The sequence below is a fragment of the Halichoerus grypus genome, chromosome 6 (assembly GCF_964656455.1).
Source record: "Halichoerus grypus chromosome 6, mHalGry1.hap1.1, whole genome shotgun sequence".
In the NCBI taxonomy this organism is placed as follows: domain Eukaryota; kingdom Metazoa; phylum Chordata; class Mammalia; order Carnivora; family Phocidae; genus Halichoerus; species Halichoerus grypus.
The window spans coordinates 107,775,630-107,791,262 of NC_135717.1; the positions used below are offsets into that span (position 1 = coordinate 107,775,630).

General features: G+C 34.0%; 1 protein-coding gene across 5 annotated transcripts in view; it reads left to right on the plus strand.

Moving 5' to 3' along the window:
- LRRK2 (leucine rich repeat kinase 2) overlaps positions 1–15,633 on the plus strand; it is a 138,909-nt gene that overhangs the window by 51,107 nt on the left and 72,169 nt on the right. For all 5 annotated transcript variants that reach the window (XM_078075890.1, XM_078075887.1, XM_078075886.1 and 2 more), the window contains 6 exons: positions 140–398; positions 4,335–4,523; positions 11,714–11,832; positions 12,241–12,310; positions 12,819–13,036; positions 15,343–15,593. In XM_078075890.1, the coding sequence (XP_077932016.1) occupies positions 140–398; positions 4,335–4,523; positions 11,714–11,832; positions 12,241–12,310; positions 12,819–13,036; positions 15,343–15,593 (1,106 nt within the window). The remainder of the gene's footprint in view (positions 1–139; positions 399–4,334; positions 4,524–11,713; positions 11,833–12,240; positions 12,311–12,818; positions 13,037–15,342; positions 15,594–15,633) is intronic.

Below are 15,633 nucleotides of genomic sequence, written 5' to 3' on the forward strand. Positions count from 1 at the left end.
CCCCTGCTTGTGTTCCCTCTCTGCTGTCTATCTCTCTTTAAAATCTTTTAAAAAAAAATCACACCAAATTCAATTTACCAGTCTACCAAAAGGAAGAAATGGGCTTTTAATATGTTCACCTTCCTTTTTTGTTTACTAGGTATGTGAGAAAGCCAGTAGTGCCAAATTGGTGGAACTGTTACTGAATGGTGGTTCCCGTGAACAAGATGTCCGGAAAGCGCTGACGATAAGCATTGCAAAAGGTGACAGCCAGATCATCAGCTTACTCTTAAGGAGGCTTGCCCTGGATGTGGCCAATAATAGCATTTGCCTTGGAGGATTCTGTATAGGAAAAATTGAACCTTCATGGCTTGGTCCTTTATTTCCGGATAAGACATCTAATTTAAGAAAAGAAACAAGTAAGTATTAGCAGGAAGATTTTGTCCAAGTCTTGTTTTTATTTGTATTTTTTTGTCACTAATCTTTTCATTAGGTTTATTTCAGTTTGGTACAACTTAAGCCAAAAATATTGTGAAGGTTTGGATATCGGGTTTTTTTGGTCATGAAATGCTTGAAAGTGATATTATATTTAATTCTTAATGACCTAGCAAATACATATTTTATAAAGATAGAACCAAACAGTGGGATCTTTCTGAGCTGTTGCTTTTTAAAAAAATATATTTTATTTTATTATTATTTTTTTAAGATTTTATTTATTTATTTGAGAGAAAAGGAGAGCATGAGTTGGGGGAGCGGCAAATGGAGAGGGAGAGGCAGACTCCCCACTGAGCAGGGAGCCTAATGTGGGCCTTGATCCCAGGACCCTGGGATCATGACCTGAGCCGAAGGCAGATGCTCAACCAACTGAGCCACCCAGGCGCCCGAAATATATTTTATTTTTTATTATAAAAGTAATTCATGTTCATTTTAAGAATTTAGGAAAACACAAAAAGTGAGGAAGAAAATAATAGTAACTGTTTTGTCCCTTATAGGTAATCAATGTAGATTTTCTTACTAGATTTTTTATATGCTTACATATACATATGCATTAAAATGTATATGCAGAAACATACACATATATACTTTGCATTTTCATTTTAACATATTTAGTTTTAAGTCTTTTAATATTTCTTTTTTTTTTTTTTTAAAGATTTTATTTATTTATTTGAGAGAGAGAGAATGAGAGAGAGCGAGTACATGAGAGGGGGGAGGGTCAGAGAGAGAAGCAGACTCCCTGCTGAGCAGGGAGCCCGATGCGGGACTCGATCCAGGGACTCCAGGATCATGACCTGAGCCGAAGGCAGTTGCTTAACCAACTGAGCCACCCAGGCGCCCGAAGTCTTTTAATATTTCAATTAAGGATGTATTTTCTTTATATTTTCAAGTTTATATATATTAAGTATATTGATGACAAGTTAGCATCGTCCTCCATTAATATTTCTGTCATTTCAGATGTCGGTCACTCATACTGTGTTTCTAAAACTTGAGCTCCCTGCTTTCCCTCTGATAACTTACTCCCATGCCCACTTCCTTCCCCACGGTGATCATATTCCACGACTCTTCACCTTAAGAACTCTGCAGTGAATAACATGTTTGCTTTACTGTCATTTTTCTGATGCATTGACCTGGCAAAACCCTATTCCTGTTCACTCCAACAGTCTGCTTCTTTCTTTTTTTTTTTTTTTAAGATTTTATTTATTTATTTGACAGAGAGAGACACAGCGAGAGAGGGAACACAAGCAGGGGGAGTGGGAGAGGGAGAAGCAGGCTTCCCGCAGAACAGAGAGCCCGATGTGGGGCTCGATCCCCGGACCCTGGGATCATGACCCGAGCCGAAGGCAGACGCTTAACGACTGAGCCACCCAGGCGCCCCCAACAGTCTGCTTCTTTCTTTCCCTTCACTAGGGTAGCTAAATGCTGCTGGAGCATTCATCTGTGCCTATTGGGGCCTCTGCAAATTCCAGGTCTCCAACATTTTGGTGGACCCTAAAAGATTCAGTCAGGCTGAATTTCCCCAAGTTTCTTAAATGCGTCATATACTTTTATTTCCAGGCTATTCCCAGTGTTACTCTAGCTACCTAATTTTCTTACCTTCTCTCTCACTTGTCTGTCTCTTCATTCTTTTTGCCTCAGCACCATCTCACTTTTTATAAGAAAACATTCCTGCCCATGTGAAGTCTGGGTGGAAGGTCCTCCTACATGCTCTATAGCTCCTTGTTTCTTACCTGTACCAGCACTTAGCACATTATATAATTGTATTTTTTCTTTTCATTATCTACCTTTTGATACATTACATGCATCACAAAGTCAATGTCAATTTTTTCCATTGTTGTAACTTTAGCATCTACGCTAGTACTTTGCACATATTAGGTGCTCATTAAATATTTGTAATATTGGCAAAAATAAAAATTCGGTAATAAATTATGTTGATAAGCATATGTGGAAATAGGCATTTCACACATTATTCATATGAACTTAAATTATCCTCTTTTGAGGACAATCTGGTAATATCCATTAATATTTTAAATGCACATCCATACTTTTTTGCCCAGCTATATACTGATAGAAATCCATGATAAAGGCATCCTTAATGCACACAAGAAGTCATGTACAAGGATGCACATTAATATATTGTTTATAATAGCAAGAAATTATGGGGAAAAATCCCAAGTATTCTTCAAAAGAAACTATTTGAATCAATCATGGTACATTCATGCAATAGAATGCTTTGCAATCATTGGGGGAAAAACATCTAGCAAATCCAAATGTTCAGATGTAGAATGCATTATTAAGTAAAAAAAATGAATAAAAAAGCAAAGAACAGCATTTTTAGTATACTGATGTTTGCGAAAACACAGTTGAGATATGGTAGTCATAAATGTTTGAATATGAAAAGACTATGTCTGAAGAAAAACTCCAGAAATTCGTTCCCTGGTTGCCTCTGGGGACCTTGGAAACTAATGAAATATGATTAGATCCCATGTTCCATCACTTTAAGCAGTCTCCTGCCAACAACCTGCTTACTTGAATCTCTGAGTTCTGATGGAGTGAGATTGTAGGCCCCCTGCAGAGGGATGAAGAGAGATTTACCATCCACTGTATTCCCCTTGTTCTGTATGACGTTCTTTTTACCTTTGATAAGTCTCACCTAATTAAAAAAATACAATAATGTCATTTGATTCACTGGAGAGCATGGCCATAATTATATTGGCAGCTCATCTGAGTAAAGAACATTTTGGATTCATAGCTTTAAAACATTTTTCAGATACTACTTGACTGAGTCACATACACATGTATTTGAAGAAATTGCCAAGCTATATGTAGCATAATGAGGACTTTGCAAACTTATTTCTTCATAATAGAACATAATATAAAATATAATAAAATAGAAGGATATTAACTTTAAAATTCCACCAAATTTCCCAGTAGAATGAATCACTTAGCAAATAGTTTATAAACAATAATATAATTTATTGAGCATTTTTTATGTTCTAAGTATTGTGCTGAACATTTTATATGCATCATTTCCTTTATTTTTTATTTTATTTCTTTATTTTATATATTTTTTAAAGATTTTATTTATTTATTTGAGAGAGAGGCAGAGATAGCGAGAGAGAGCAAGAGCAGGGAGGAGAGGGACAAGCAGGCTCCCCGCTGAGCAAGGAGCTGATGTGGGGCTCGATCCCAGGACCCTGGGACCATGACCTGAGCCGAAGGCAGACGTGCTTAATGGACTGAGCCACCCAGGCGCCCCTGCATCATTTCCTCTAATTTTTTTCATAACCCTACGTTGTCATCTTCACTTCCCAAGTGAAGATACTGACCCTCAGGGGTCTATGTAACTTGCAAGTGTTATTACTGTTATTTGAGCACAGGTCTGTCTGGTTTCAAAGCCCAGGCTCTTTCCTGTTAGTTTCATAAATACTCAGTTTTGTCACCTACACCAAAGCTTTGAGTAAATTTTTATGATTTCTAAAAAATTTAAATTCACTGCCTGCTTCTTATGCAATATCATGGTTATAAAGTGAGAAATAAATATACGGGTGCTTGGGTGGCTCAGTCTGTTAAGCGTCCAGCTCTTGATTTCAGCTCAGGTCATGATCTCAGGGTCGTGGGCTCGAGCCCTGTGTCAGGCTCCACACTCAGTGGGAAGTCTGCTTGAGATTTTCTCCCTCTGCCCCTCCCTCCCCCTGCTTGCTCTCTCTCTCTCTCTCAAATAAATAAATAAATGTTTTTTTAAAAAAGAAATAAGTGTAAAAAATTCTCTAGAAGTATGAGGATACATAAAGAACTTTGGTATGATCTATGTTTATGTTTCTTGATTTCTAAGTTGCTTGTGTATCTTTTTATTGTAGATATAGGATCCACCCTAGCAAGAATGGTGCTCAGATATCAGATGAAAAGTACTGTGGAAGAAGGGGCAGCCTCAGGCAGCAATGGGAATTTTCCTGAAGGAATACTTGATAAATTTGATGAATGGACCTTCATTCCAGACTCCTATGTGGACAGTGTGTTTGGTCAAAGTGATGACCTGGATAGTGAAGGTATTTATTATAAAGAAATATTCCCTTTATGTTTTAAAATATTTACGCACTGGCATTGAACAATAGAAACTGAGACAAAACCCTGATTTAATTTATTTGGAAAACTTGAGGAAAAATGTGTTCATTATCAGAAGTAGTTAATGCTCACTAATTCCAGTTAAGGTGATGTCTGTCAAGAAAATGTATCTCTGCATTTCCTAAGTGTTATAATACTGACTATAATCAGTGAATGGTGACTAATGTAATGAAAACACTCTGACTCTGATTGGATTCCATGTTCCTTCATTGACAAGATCCTTTTGTGGCTTGTGTAAGCCCCTTACCCTAATTAAAGATAGTGTTGCCAACCTTCCAGGATTATTTATAAGAATTAGAGAAAATATATGTAAAGTGTCTGGGAGAGTGCTTCCCAACTAGGAAATGGTTAATAAAAAATATTTTTACCTTTAGAAGGATTAAAATAATATTAATATTTTAATAACACCCTTGAAATAACTTTAAAAACTGACATGACAATATATATAATGACAGTAATAAAACTTACATATTTAATACAATGCAGTTTGGTAAAAATGGGGTGAGGTGCTTTTTTAATGACATAGTATGATTGAAAACTTTGGGTAACAGATAAAGGTATTTGAGAGAGCAAACAGTAAGGGTTCTTCCTAAATCCCTAAATCTCTGGCCCAAGTATTTTTTAAAACCAACTTTATTTAGATACAATGAATATAAAATAAAATGCACCCATTTTAAGTATGTATTTTCATGGGTGTTGAAAAATTTATACATCCATGTAATCATCACCACTATTAAATTATGCAACATTTCTATCATCTAAAAAATTTCCTTTATACCTTTTCACAAATCCCCTGATCCTTGGTCCCTGGCAACCACTGATCTGCTTTCTGTCACTATAGATTAAATTAGTATTTCAAGTTTTATACAAATAAGATGATACAGTATGTTCTATTCTATGTCTGGCTGTTTTCCATAGTAGTTGTACCCTGTTATACTCCGTCCGGCAATATAAACATTCTCGTTGCTATACATCCTTGTCACACTATAATGCTTGATATTGTCAGGCACTTTAATTTTAACTCTTCTAGGGAAGGTCTAGTCCTAGCTCATTTGGGCTTAATTTTCATTCCCTGATGACTATAGATATTGAGAATATTTTCATGTTTTTATTGGCCATTCACATATTTTCTTTGTGAAGTGTCTGTTCAAATCTTCTGTTGACTTTTAATTGGGTTGTTGTTTTATTATTGTGTTATAAGAGTTCTTTATATCGTCAGAGTGTTTTATATATTTTAGGTAGAAGTCCTCTGACAGATAGATGAATTGCAAGTATTTTCTCCCCATCATAGTTTGTCTTTTCATTTTATTAATGTTAATTTTTAAAGAGCAGAAGTTTTAAATTTAGACAAAGTGCAGTTTTTAAGTTTTTTTCCTTTTTAAGTTTTTCCTTTATGTTTGCGTTTTTTCTATTCCATTTAAGAAATATTTTCCTATCCCAAATTTGTGAATATTTTTCCCATGTTTCCTCCAGAGAAGTGTTAAAAGTTAGCTTTTACATTTAGATCTATAATCCATTTTAAGTAATTTTTATGTATGGTGTCAGTGAAGGATTGTTATTATTTTTTTTCTGTATGGATATCCAGTTTTTTTAACATCATTTGTTGAAAAATACTGTATTTCTCCATTGAACTATTGGCATGTTTGTCCAATTTAATTGACCATATGGGTATAGTCCTATTTCTGCATTCTTTATTCTGGACAATTAATTAATGTCTTCATCCTTATGCTGATGCCATACTACCTTGATTACTTTAGCTTAATAGCAGCTCTTGAAATCAGATAGTATAAGTCCTCTGGTGTTTTGTTTGTTTGTTTTTTCCAAAATTGCTCTCACCATTCTTTTTTTTTTTTTCAGATTTTTTGCATTTCCATATACATTTTGAGTCAACAAATTTTATGCTGGGATTTTTATTAGAATTAAATACATACATTTAATTAGAATTACTATATTAATTATATATTATTAATATTACATAGTATAGAATTAACATATAAATAATTATTTAGATTAAATCATAAATAAATCTGGGGGAATTGATATCTTAATAATATGAGTCTTCTGACATATAAATGTATGTTTCCATTTATTTATCATTCAAAGTTCTCTCACCAATTTTTTGTATTGTATGTTTTTTGTTACTATTGTAAATAGTATTGTATTTGAATTCCAATTTCCAATAGTTCATTGAGGGTATAGAGAAATACAATTGATTTCTTTGTATATTAATGTTGTATTTTGTGGACTTGCTAAACTCATGGTTCTAACAGCTTCTTGTTGACTCCATAGAGTTTTCTATGTTCACAATAATGCCAGTTGCTAATAAAGACAGATTGACATCTTCCTTTCTAATCTGTATGTCTTTTTTGTCCCTTATCTTATTGCACTGGCTAGGACTTCTAGTACTATGTTGACTAGAAGTGGTAAGAGTAGGCATTGTTCCCTGTTTTCCAAACTTAGAGGGAGAGCATTCAGTCCCTCATCATTAAGTATGATATTACCTATCATTTTTTTTTCATAGATAACCTACTTCAACGGGTTGAGGAAGTTCTTTTCTAGTAATTGTTTGCTGAGCCTTTTACTAATGGGTGTTGGAAAATGCTTTTCTGCATCAATTGAAATGGGCATATTTCCCCCTTTTATTCTGTTAATATGGTTAATTACATTGACTTTCTAATGTTAAACCAAACTTGCATTTGTGGGATAAATATCTCTTGGTTATGGTGTATTATCCCTTTTATGTATTATTGGATTTGATTTTCTAAAATTTTGTTAAACATTTTGCATCTGTGAGGGGTATTGTCTGTAGTTTTATGTTTCCTTGTAATTATGAGAATAACGCTAGCCTCTTTAAATGAGTTGGGAGGTATTCCCAACTCCACTACTTTCTAAAAATGTTTGTGTAAGAGAGGTATTATTTTCTTCTGAAATGTTTGATAGACTTCACCAGTAAAGCCATGTAGATTTGGAAATTTATTTGGGGGCTATTTTTAGTCAGAAATTTAGTAACTCTAATGGCTCCATGGTTATTTTGATTTTCTATTACTTCTTGCATCAGTTTTTGTAATTTGCAACTTTCAAGGAATTTGTTGATTTCACATAAGTTGCCACATTTGTTTAATGTTATTCATAATAATTCTCTTACTAACCTGTCAAACTTTGTAAGATCTGCAGATACCTGATCTTTAATTCTTTTTTTCAAGAACATTTATATATTTTGAAATTAGATTAGCTTTATAAACAACTTGAGAGCTCTTTCATACTCAAACATGCTTTTCAAATTACATGACTTTATTGTCTATCTGTATACGAATCCTGAAATTCTTGCCTGCTGTTTGTTTGCAGGGGCAGGGCCCAGTGCAGCCTGGGGTTGACGTTGGCTTGGAAGCCTGTAGGGAAGGGAATGTGAAAGAAAGCCTTGGTGTGAGGAATGAGGGAAACATTGTGAAGTCTGTGAAGGTCTGTGTTTTACAGCTGGTTAATGTGTTGAATGAAAACCAGCATTAGAAGCTTTATCTTTTACCAGGATTAAACACATATAGGCCACAAGTAGTTTTATATTTTGTTTTACGTAGAGTCCTACTTGGTGACAAGTTAATGGTTCCACCAACAGGAAATGAACAGATTTTAAATGGATATTAAAGAAATGGCTATCCTGGATTTCTTGATCCTTTCACAATGATCTCCAAGAAATTAAATAAAATTTTCCAAAAAATACAAAATTTAAGACCTGCCTGGAAAATACAGCCCACAGATAATATTATCTGACACTTTGCATAACTTCAGAGATACATATTTGAATGACACGGGGGCTCCCAGGTTAAAAGACAGTTGCAGTACACTTTTACAATCACACAGCCCCCCCATCAACAGAGCACAATTTCTGCTAGGCCTAAAAATGCTTAAATTCTTGACACTGGTAATCCATTGTGTCTTTCCTTTTGTTTCCTCTTTAGCTCAAGTTTATTAATTTTATTGATCTTTTCAAAGAATCAGATTTTTGTTTCATTGATTTTTCTCTGTTGTTTGTCCATTTTCTTTTTCACTGATTTTTGCATTAATCTTTATTTCCTTTATTTTACTTATTTTGATTTTATTTGGCTCTTCTTTTTATAGATTCTTAATGTAAAAGCTTAGAATACTGATTTTTAGACCTTTTTTATTTTATAGTATAAACGTTTAAGACCAATACAAATTCTTTTGGGCACCCCTTTAGCTGCATCCCACGAGTTTTGTATGTTCTGTTTACATTCAGTTTTGAAAATTTTCTAATATCCTTTGTGATTTTTTTATTTTTTTTGACTCATGGGTTATTTAGAAGAGTGTTGTTTTGTTTTCAATTTGGAAATTTTTCCAAACACCTTTTTCTGGTTGATTTCAAATTAACTCTGTTGAGCTCAGGGAACCTACTCTAATGATTTCTAGTCTTTTAAACTTAAACTCGCTTTAAAACTTGCTTTGTGGATTGCTGTATGGTCTATGTTGGTGAATGTTCTTTGATTAACTTAAAAGAATATGTATTCAGAGCACTCACCATAGAACATACCCTCCCCAATGTCTATCACCCAGCCACCTGGTGAGCGCTGTGAATTGTGTAAGACTGATGAATCACAGACCTGTACCTCTGAAACAAATAATACATTATATGTTAAAAAAAAAAAAAAGAAGAAGAAGAAGATAGTAGGAAGGGAAAAATGAAGGAGGGGGGAATCGGAGAGGGAGAGGAACCATGAAAGACTATGGACTCTGAGAAACAAACAGAGGGTTCTAGAGGGGAGGGGGGTGGGGGGATGGGTTAGCCTGGTGATGGGTATTAAAGAGGGCACATACTGCATGGAGCACTGGGTGTTATACGCAAACAATGAATCATGGAACACTACATCAAAAACTAATGATGTAATGTATGGTGATTAACATAACATAATAAAATAAAATTAAAAAAGAATATGTATTCAGCAATTGTTGGGTCAATTAGGTCAAATTGGTAGTATTTTTTAGGTCTTCTATATCTTTACTACTTTTTTTCTCTGCCTGTTGTATTTGACAAAGAAATGTTGAAACTGTAGTCATGGATTTGTTAATTCTCCTTTTATCTGTTTATGCTTTGTGTATTGTGGAGCTCTGTTACTAGGTGCACAAACATAAAGGATTATAATTTTTTTGTGTGACTTAATCCCTTTATATTCATCCAGGTAGTATCATTTCTTTCCTCTTAAAGAACTCCTTTTTACATTTCTTACAGTGCAAATCTGTTGGAAACCCCTATGCAAATTACTCGAGCTCTTTTTTCATGACTTTGCCCCAGAACTCCCAGCTAAATTAGTCTCCACGAATGTTGATCTCCATCTCTTCGTCTCAAGAAAGCCGTTGAGATTTGTTTAAATTCCTCCTCCCTGTGCCTATGACCCTTAGGTTGTCTTTAGGCAGGAAGCCAGGGTGATCATAAGGCTTACATAATTTGTTTCCCTTCTTTCAGGGAGTACACCATCCTGAACTGTCTGTTGCCCAATGTTTGAAACCAGTTGTTTAAAATATTTCATCCAAGTTTCTAGTTGTTTGTGGGGAGAGATTAGGTTTGGTGTTTGTAACTCCATCATGCCTGAAAGAAGAATTCTCTTTAAGTATTTTGTTCTATGGATTTATTTACTTATTTGAGAGAGACAGGGAGAGAGAGAAAGAGAGCATGAGCGGGAGGGGCAGAGAGCCAGGGAGAGAGAATCTCAAGCAGACTCCAAGCTTAGTGTGGAGCCCAACACAGGGCTTGATCTCACAACCCTGAGATCACAACCTGAGCTGAAACCAAGACTCGACACTCCACCAACTGTGCCACCCTGGCAACCCTTTAAGTATTTTTAAATAAAGAAAAACATTAGAAATACTGACATAAAAATAATTATAAAATGCCTTTGTTGCTTCTATAAACAATATGCTAACACAACATACACAAACATAAAGTAGGATAATTATGAAAATGTAATAGTTATAAGATATAAAAATGTAATTAAACTGTGAAGTCTATTTTATTAAGATGCTTAAGCATAAATTAATTAAAATTATAGGATAAATTAAATTTTAATAGTGAACCAAGTAGGAAGTATTTGTATCAATTTTAAGATTTATATAGAATATTATAAAGTTGATTTTTAGATATGTAGATTTTATAATTTGTTTTGACACTTAAAATTAATTCTTTGTGCTTGTAAGATAGAGAGTGGTAGAATTTATAATCTCATAATTTTGCAGTAATGTCTCCAAATTTTTTATCCTTAATAATATAATTTATTTATTGATCCTTATTTTCTTTAAATCCATAATTTTAAAAGTAGTTCTTTTCTCTCTCAAGAGGGTAATGCCAACTAAACTCGTTGTTTCATTTTAATGTCATTCCATAAATGAAACCACATAATATGAAATTTAGAGAGGTTCTCAAGATTGCTGAATGTGAAATAATTTACTGTGATTCCAATATTTAAACAAAAATTTTCTAAGAGTAAATCAAAGAAACAGAAAAAAATGGCATTGATCAGATCTTTTTAAAAAGATTTTATTTATTTATTTGATAGAGAGCGAGTGAACATGAATGGGGGGAGGGACAAAGGGAGAGGGAAAAAGCAGACTCCCTGCTGAGCAGGGAGCCTGACATGGGGCTTGATGCAGGGCTCAATCCCAGGACCCCGGGATCATGACCAGAGCCGAAGGCAGATGCTTAACTGACTGAGCCGCCCAGGCACCCCAGATTTGTGTATAAGCTTTCTTTGTTTCCTGTACACACATGTATTTATTATAATATGTAACTATTTTTTTACTTGGCTTTTTCCTACTGTACTATGAGCTCATGAGGCATGGATTTTTTTTCCTGCTTATCTTTATTCAGCACTTACTCAGTACTAGTCTAGGATAGCCATTCAAAAACTATTTGTGAAGAAAAATGTAGCTGAATTTTGAAAGTGAAAAGCCAACATAGTTTATTATTTCTATTTTAAAGATGTTACAGTGGGAATTGAGCAATTTCCATCAATGAATATGTGTTTAACCTTTTATGATTTTACTATGAGGCTAGCATCTTATGATTGAGTCAACATTTACTTGCCTTTATTTTATCGTTTAAAAATAGGAAGTGAAGGCTCATTTCTTGTGAAAAGAAAATCCAATTCAATTAGCGTAGGAGAATTTTACCGAGATCGTACCTTGCAGCGTTGCTCACCAAATTTGCAAAGGCATTCCAACTCATTGGTAAGTGAAATTGTGATTATGTTGGGTGTTTTGTTACTTATAGTCTCTTGATAACTGAAATTATGTGCCAAAGCTAGGAGCTACTGGTGCAGAAATTCCCTAGTATATGAAAACTTTATATATAGAATATGTATATATTTATACGTATAAACCATTCTAAATATACATTTTTTTGAGCATGTTTGGGTCATATGTGTACTAAGTATACTTCAAAATGATTTTATCTTTTTTTTTTTTCCTTTTTAAAGCTTCATATATATGGAGCCCAGGCTAGGTCTCTGTCTTATGGTGTTGGTCCCCAGTGTACTTTAACTAGAAATCTTACAGTGATTCTTAAGGAATAGGAAATGTTCTCTTTGCTCCAAAAAATGATAGGGATTTTATTATACTTGTCTATTTTTTTAATAGGAACCCATTTTCGATCATGAAGATTTACTGAGGCGAAAAAGAAAAATACTGTCTTCAGATGACTCACTCAGTAAGTATTTTAAAGTAATCATAAATAAATAGATATTTTGAGCAGAATACAGTACTTTGTTAATAACAATTTCCTCTGTTCAAATTTTCTGGGTGTTAATTTCATCTTACATAACCTTCAAATTATATGTACCTAATAATACCACACATTATAGAAAAATGAAATACAATTATAGATTTAAAATTTTACCTTTTATGATGTTATGAAAGACTGACTCTTTTATCCTTTCTACTATTTTTCTGAAATGTAAATAATACCATCACCAATGCCATTCTTCATCCCCTTCTCCAGGTCTATTGTTTTTTTATATTACTTCTACCACTTGATTAAATATTTATTATTTATTGTCCATCTCTGCCACTGGAATGTAAGCTCTGTAGTTTGGTTTCCTACTGGATCTCCAGTGCCTTGAAGGGAGCCTGACACTAGTCGGTGATCAGTAAATATTTACCAGGTGAACTTAGATTACTTGCTTATATTTCCATTGTGTGTTTGTTTTTGATAAAAGGGTCATCAAAACTTCAATCCCATATGAGGCATTCAGACAGCACTTCTTCCCTGGCTTCTGAGAGAGAATATATTACATCATTAGACCTTTCAGCAAATGAACTAAGAGATATTGATGCCCTAAGCCAGAGATGCTGTATCAGTGGTCATTTGGAGCATCTTGAAAAGCTGGAGCTTCACCAGAATGCACTCACGAGCTTTCCACAACAACTGTGTGAAGTAAATTTAATTTATCCTTTTAACTCTCAGGATATTTGAAGAGCTGTTGCATTTCTATCTTTGGTTAAATCTTTAAAAAGAAGGATCTACTTCTGCATCATTGGACGGTAGTTCCCCCTTTCTTGGGGTTTCCACAGTGGTATCTTAGTGTGTATGGTGTTCACCATCTTTGAGGAATGGTGATGTGGTAAAAAGGAATCCTGGGTTCTGTCCTGATGATACATGGTACATGGTAGGATGTATCGAGGCTGCATGTTAATCATGCCTTCAATTATTGAATTCTAGGGAGACAACTTCAACTGTTTAAAGAGGTAGACTAGAATTAGGTCTGGTTTGGTGGCGCCGGCTCTGGCGCAGCCCCCAACTGTTTAACAAGAAGTATGTGTTCCTCTGGCTGCTGTAAGCCTTCATTTCCTCATCTGCAAAATACAGAGGCTCAACTAAACTATCCATGAGGCATTTACTGAGTTTTAAAATTATATGGAACTTAAAAGTTGATTTTTTTATGCTCAAAGTTCCTATTTTCAAAAATTAAAGTATAAAATGATCTGATAGAGTAGTCCTCAGAATATTGACTTTGTTCATCATTTTAATGTACGATGGATCAGAAGTCAAAGAAGATATCCTGACAAATTAAAAACATTTTAATACAAATATTTAAATTATTAAACTAAATTCTTAGACTGAGCTGCAAAGTTTGATGAAGGATTATACTTTATAAAAAACTAGTTTATTGCAAATGCATTTTTTCTTTTTTCTCACCTATAAAATTTACAATACTTTTGAGAATTTTTAAAGCAATATTGCATGTTTTTAAGTACATTTAAGTGGTGTCTTTCCCTTAAAGTTTGTGTATTTGGAGAGAGAGAGAGAGAAGAAGTGTGATCATTTTGTAACCCCAGTGTCTAAAATGCGTTCTCTCTCTCCTTCTCCTCCTCTCTTGGCCTGACTAAATCCTCCCAAGTCACAAGGGTCTCAGTTTAAATGTCATTTCCTTACCTTTTCTTTCCTTCTCCTCTTCTTGCCTCCAGACCAGGTTGGCTACCAGCCTGATTAATGTTTCTAATGGCTTCCATGTTTTTCCCCCAATGCTTATAAATTTTGATCTAAGGTATATTGTCTTTACTAATTGTTAACTTCTTGAGAACAGGAGCTGTTTCAGGCTTGTTCATGTCTATTCTTAGTGCCAAGTAAGGTCTAAAATACAGAAGAGCTCAATAGATGATTATTGAATTAATTTATGATGGAAGTAATGACTGACACTTGGTAGACCTTCAATAAATATTTGTTAAACAGTAAATAAAAGAAAACTAGAATTTAGCCTAGCTAAAACAAAGAGAATTCATTAAGAGCATGATAGGGTGAGATACATTAGGGTATTCAAAGACCAGACCAGCTCAGAACCTTCTCTTAAGGAAATTTTAAATTGGCACCAATAGATGGCACTTTTTAAATTACTGCTTGTAGCTGTCTCTACCAGAAAATTTCTCCGTTAAAACTTGGGAATAAATAATTTAAAAATATTTCCTTCTGAATAATCAGGTAGGATCTGAAACAGTGGCAGATATTTTGAAACAACTTCTGGAACAAATCCATTAATAAGCTTTATAATCACGTCAAACTCTTTAGAATTTCTGTGAGGATAAATATATTGATATATAAAGAAGAGCATAGAGAAGAGGTTGTTTTGATATTTTAGGCTTTGACAATAATCCATACCACAGATTTAAAAAACTGACATATAAATGGAAGGTTTCCTATTACCATGGTAAAATTAGAAATTGCTTAAAAATGGAGGTTAGAAATTTGAAACAAAAAGTTTCATGACAAAGAAGAGGTTCTAAAATGAAACATATATACAATGACTACTTTTATGGTTAAATATTATTTATATTAAAATGTATAACAATTTCTAAAAGCTGGTATTTAAAAAATGTATTCCCAGGATTATTTTGTACTGTTTATTCATTAAATAATTCAAATATTTATTGAGGCTTATTCTGTTTCCACCTCACTCTTGGCAGGAATAATTTACCAAAAAACTAAATTAAACTCTTAACCTTATTTTTGTGAATTGCTTTTTACACTTTAACTGTTACATTTTCCTGGTTTTTACCCATTTAATAGCAGCGATGGTTGGACCGATCATTATACTAAAGTTCTCTTGTGGATTGTGTTTCCAATTTTTTGGAAAATTCTTAATGGTTCTAATTACCAGAGGTATGGAAGGCAGAAATATTAGCTAATTTTAAGTTTTTCAGATGGTTTTCAGATGGTTAGAGAATTTTAAAATACTGTCTTTCCAGACCCTGAAGTGTTTGACACATTTGGATTTGCACAGTAATAAATTTACATCATTTCCCTCTTACTTGTTGAAAATGAATTGTATTGCCAACCTCGATGTCTCTCGAAATGACATCAGCCCTTCAGTGGTTTTGGATCCTGCAGTGAAGTGCCCAACCTTGAAACAGTTTAACTTGTCATATAATCAGCTGTCTTCTTTTCCTGAGAACCTTGGCGATGTGGTAGAGAAATTGGAACAGCTCATTTTAGAAGGGTAAGAAAGGAGTTCATAATTAAATACAAAAGGATTGCCT